General features: G+C 30.3%; 1 protein-coding gene across 1 annotated transcript in view; it reads left to right on the top strand.

The window, feature by feature from the left end:
• The window catches only part of LOC101503059 (BTB/POZ domain-containing protein At5g03250-like), a 2,948-nt gene extending 2,625 nt beyond the window's left edge, over positions 1–323 (top strand). The window contains exon 4 of the mRNA XM_027333545.2: positions 1–323. This exon is cut by the window's left edge and continues 359 nt beyond it. Coding sequence (XP_027189346.1) covers positions 1–196 — 196 coding nt within the window. The 3' untranslated portion in view covers positions 197–323.
• The last annotated feature ends 525 nt before the right edge of the window (positions 324–848 follow it).

Genomic DNA, 848 nt, shown 5'->3' with positions numbered 1-848 from the left:
GAAAATGAAAAAAGATTTGAAGAAAATGATGAAGTCTAAGGGAAGTTGGAACATGATATTGAAGAAATTGAGTTGTAGGTTGATTCCTAAGACTTCTAATGCTGCTAAGGTTTCAAAGCCTTGTAGGAAGACTAAAATAGCACCGGTGTCGGTGTCAGTCACTCACTTGGAAAAAAATGCTATGGCTGTCAACTGATCAAATACTTTATCAACTTCCATTTTTTCTATCTTTTATTTCGATATTTTTTTTCTCTATGTAATAATCTAACTAAATACTATTTAATTGAGTCATTTTGCTTAAGTCACGAAATTACTTTGTTTCATGAAAGGACTATTAGTTTGGAATATCTTTAACCATTTTGAAGTAGGCATATTATGGAACTAGTTTTAAATTATCTCAAGATCATTTTTTTTTTGTTAAAATAGAATGTTCAGAATGTTAAAAAGTATAGTGGTTCATCTTGTTAGATAATATTATTATATATTAGTAGTAAGGGTATTTTAGACAATTCTAGACAATTATATTCTTTTATATATATACTCATTGTAACCCTATTAACTGGTGGTTTTGGTTTGTTATGAAACCCTAGAGTGGTTGTTTCTCTTCTTCCTCTTGCTTTCTCTTTTCTTTGTTAACATGATATCTAGAGCCTATTTCGATCCTCCTTGAACGATCCCGCCTCTATTCCGCTGTCGAGTTCCCAACAATTAGGAAATATAATTATAGTTTCTCTTTTCTAACATTCCAATATTCAGTGAGATTTTTTCGTTAAACCGTGTCCCAATTCTGCTTTACCCTTTCTTTGTAGCTTTTCGTTTATTTTTAGTAGATCAGTAAAAAAAAAAAA

The sequence above is a fragment of the Cicer arietinum genome, chromosome 4 (genome assembly GCF_000331145.2).
Source record: "Cicer arietinum cultivar CDC Frontier isolate Library 1 chromosome 4, Cicar.CDCFrontier_v2.0, whole genome shotgun sequence".
In the NCBI taxonomy this organism is placed as follows: Eukaryota; Viridiplantae; Streptophyta; class Magnoliopsida; order Fabales; family Fabaceae; genus Cicer; species Cicer arietinum.
The sequence above is the reverse complement of the archived record's forward strand: the minus strand, read 5'-3'. Positions and strand labels throughout refer to the sequence as shown.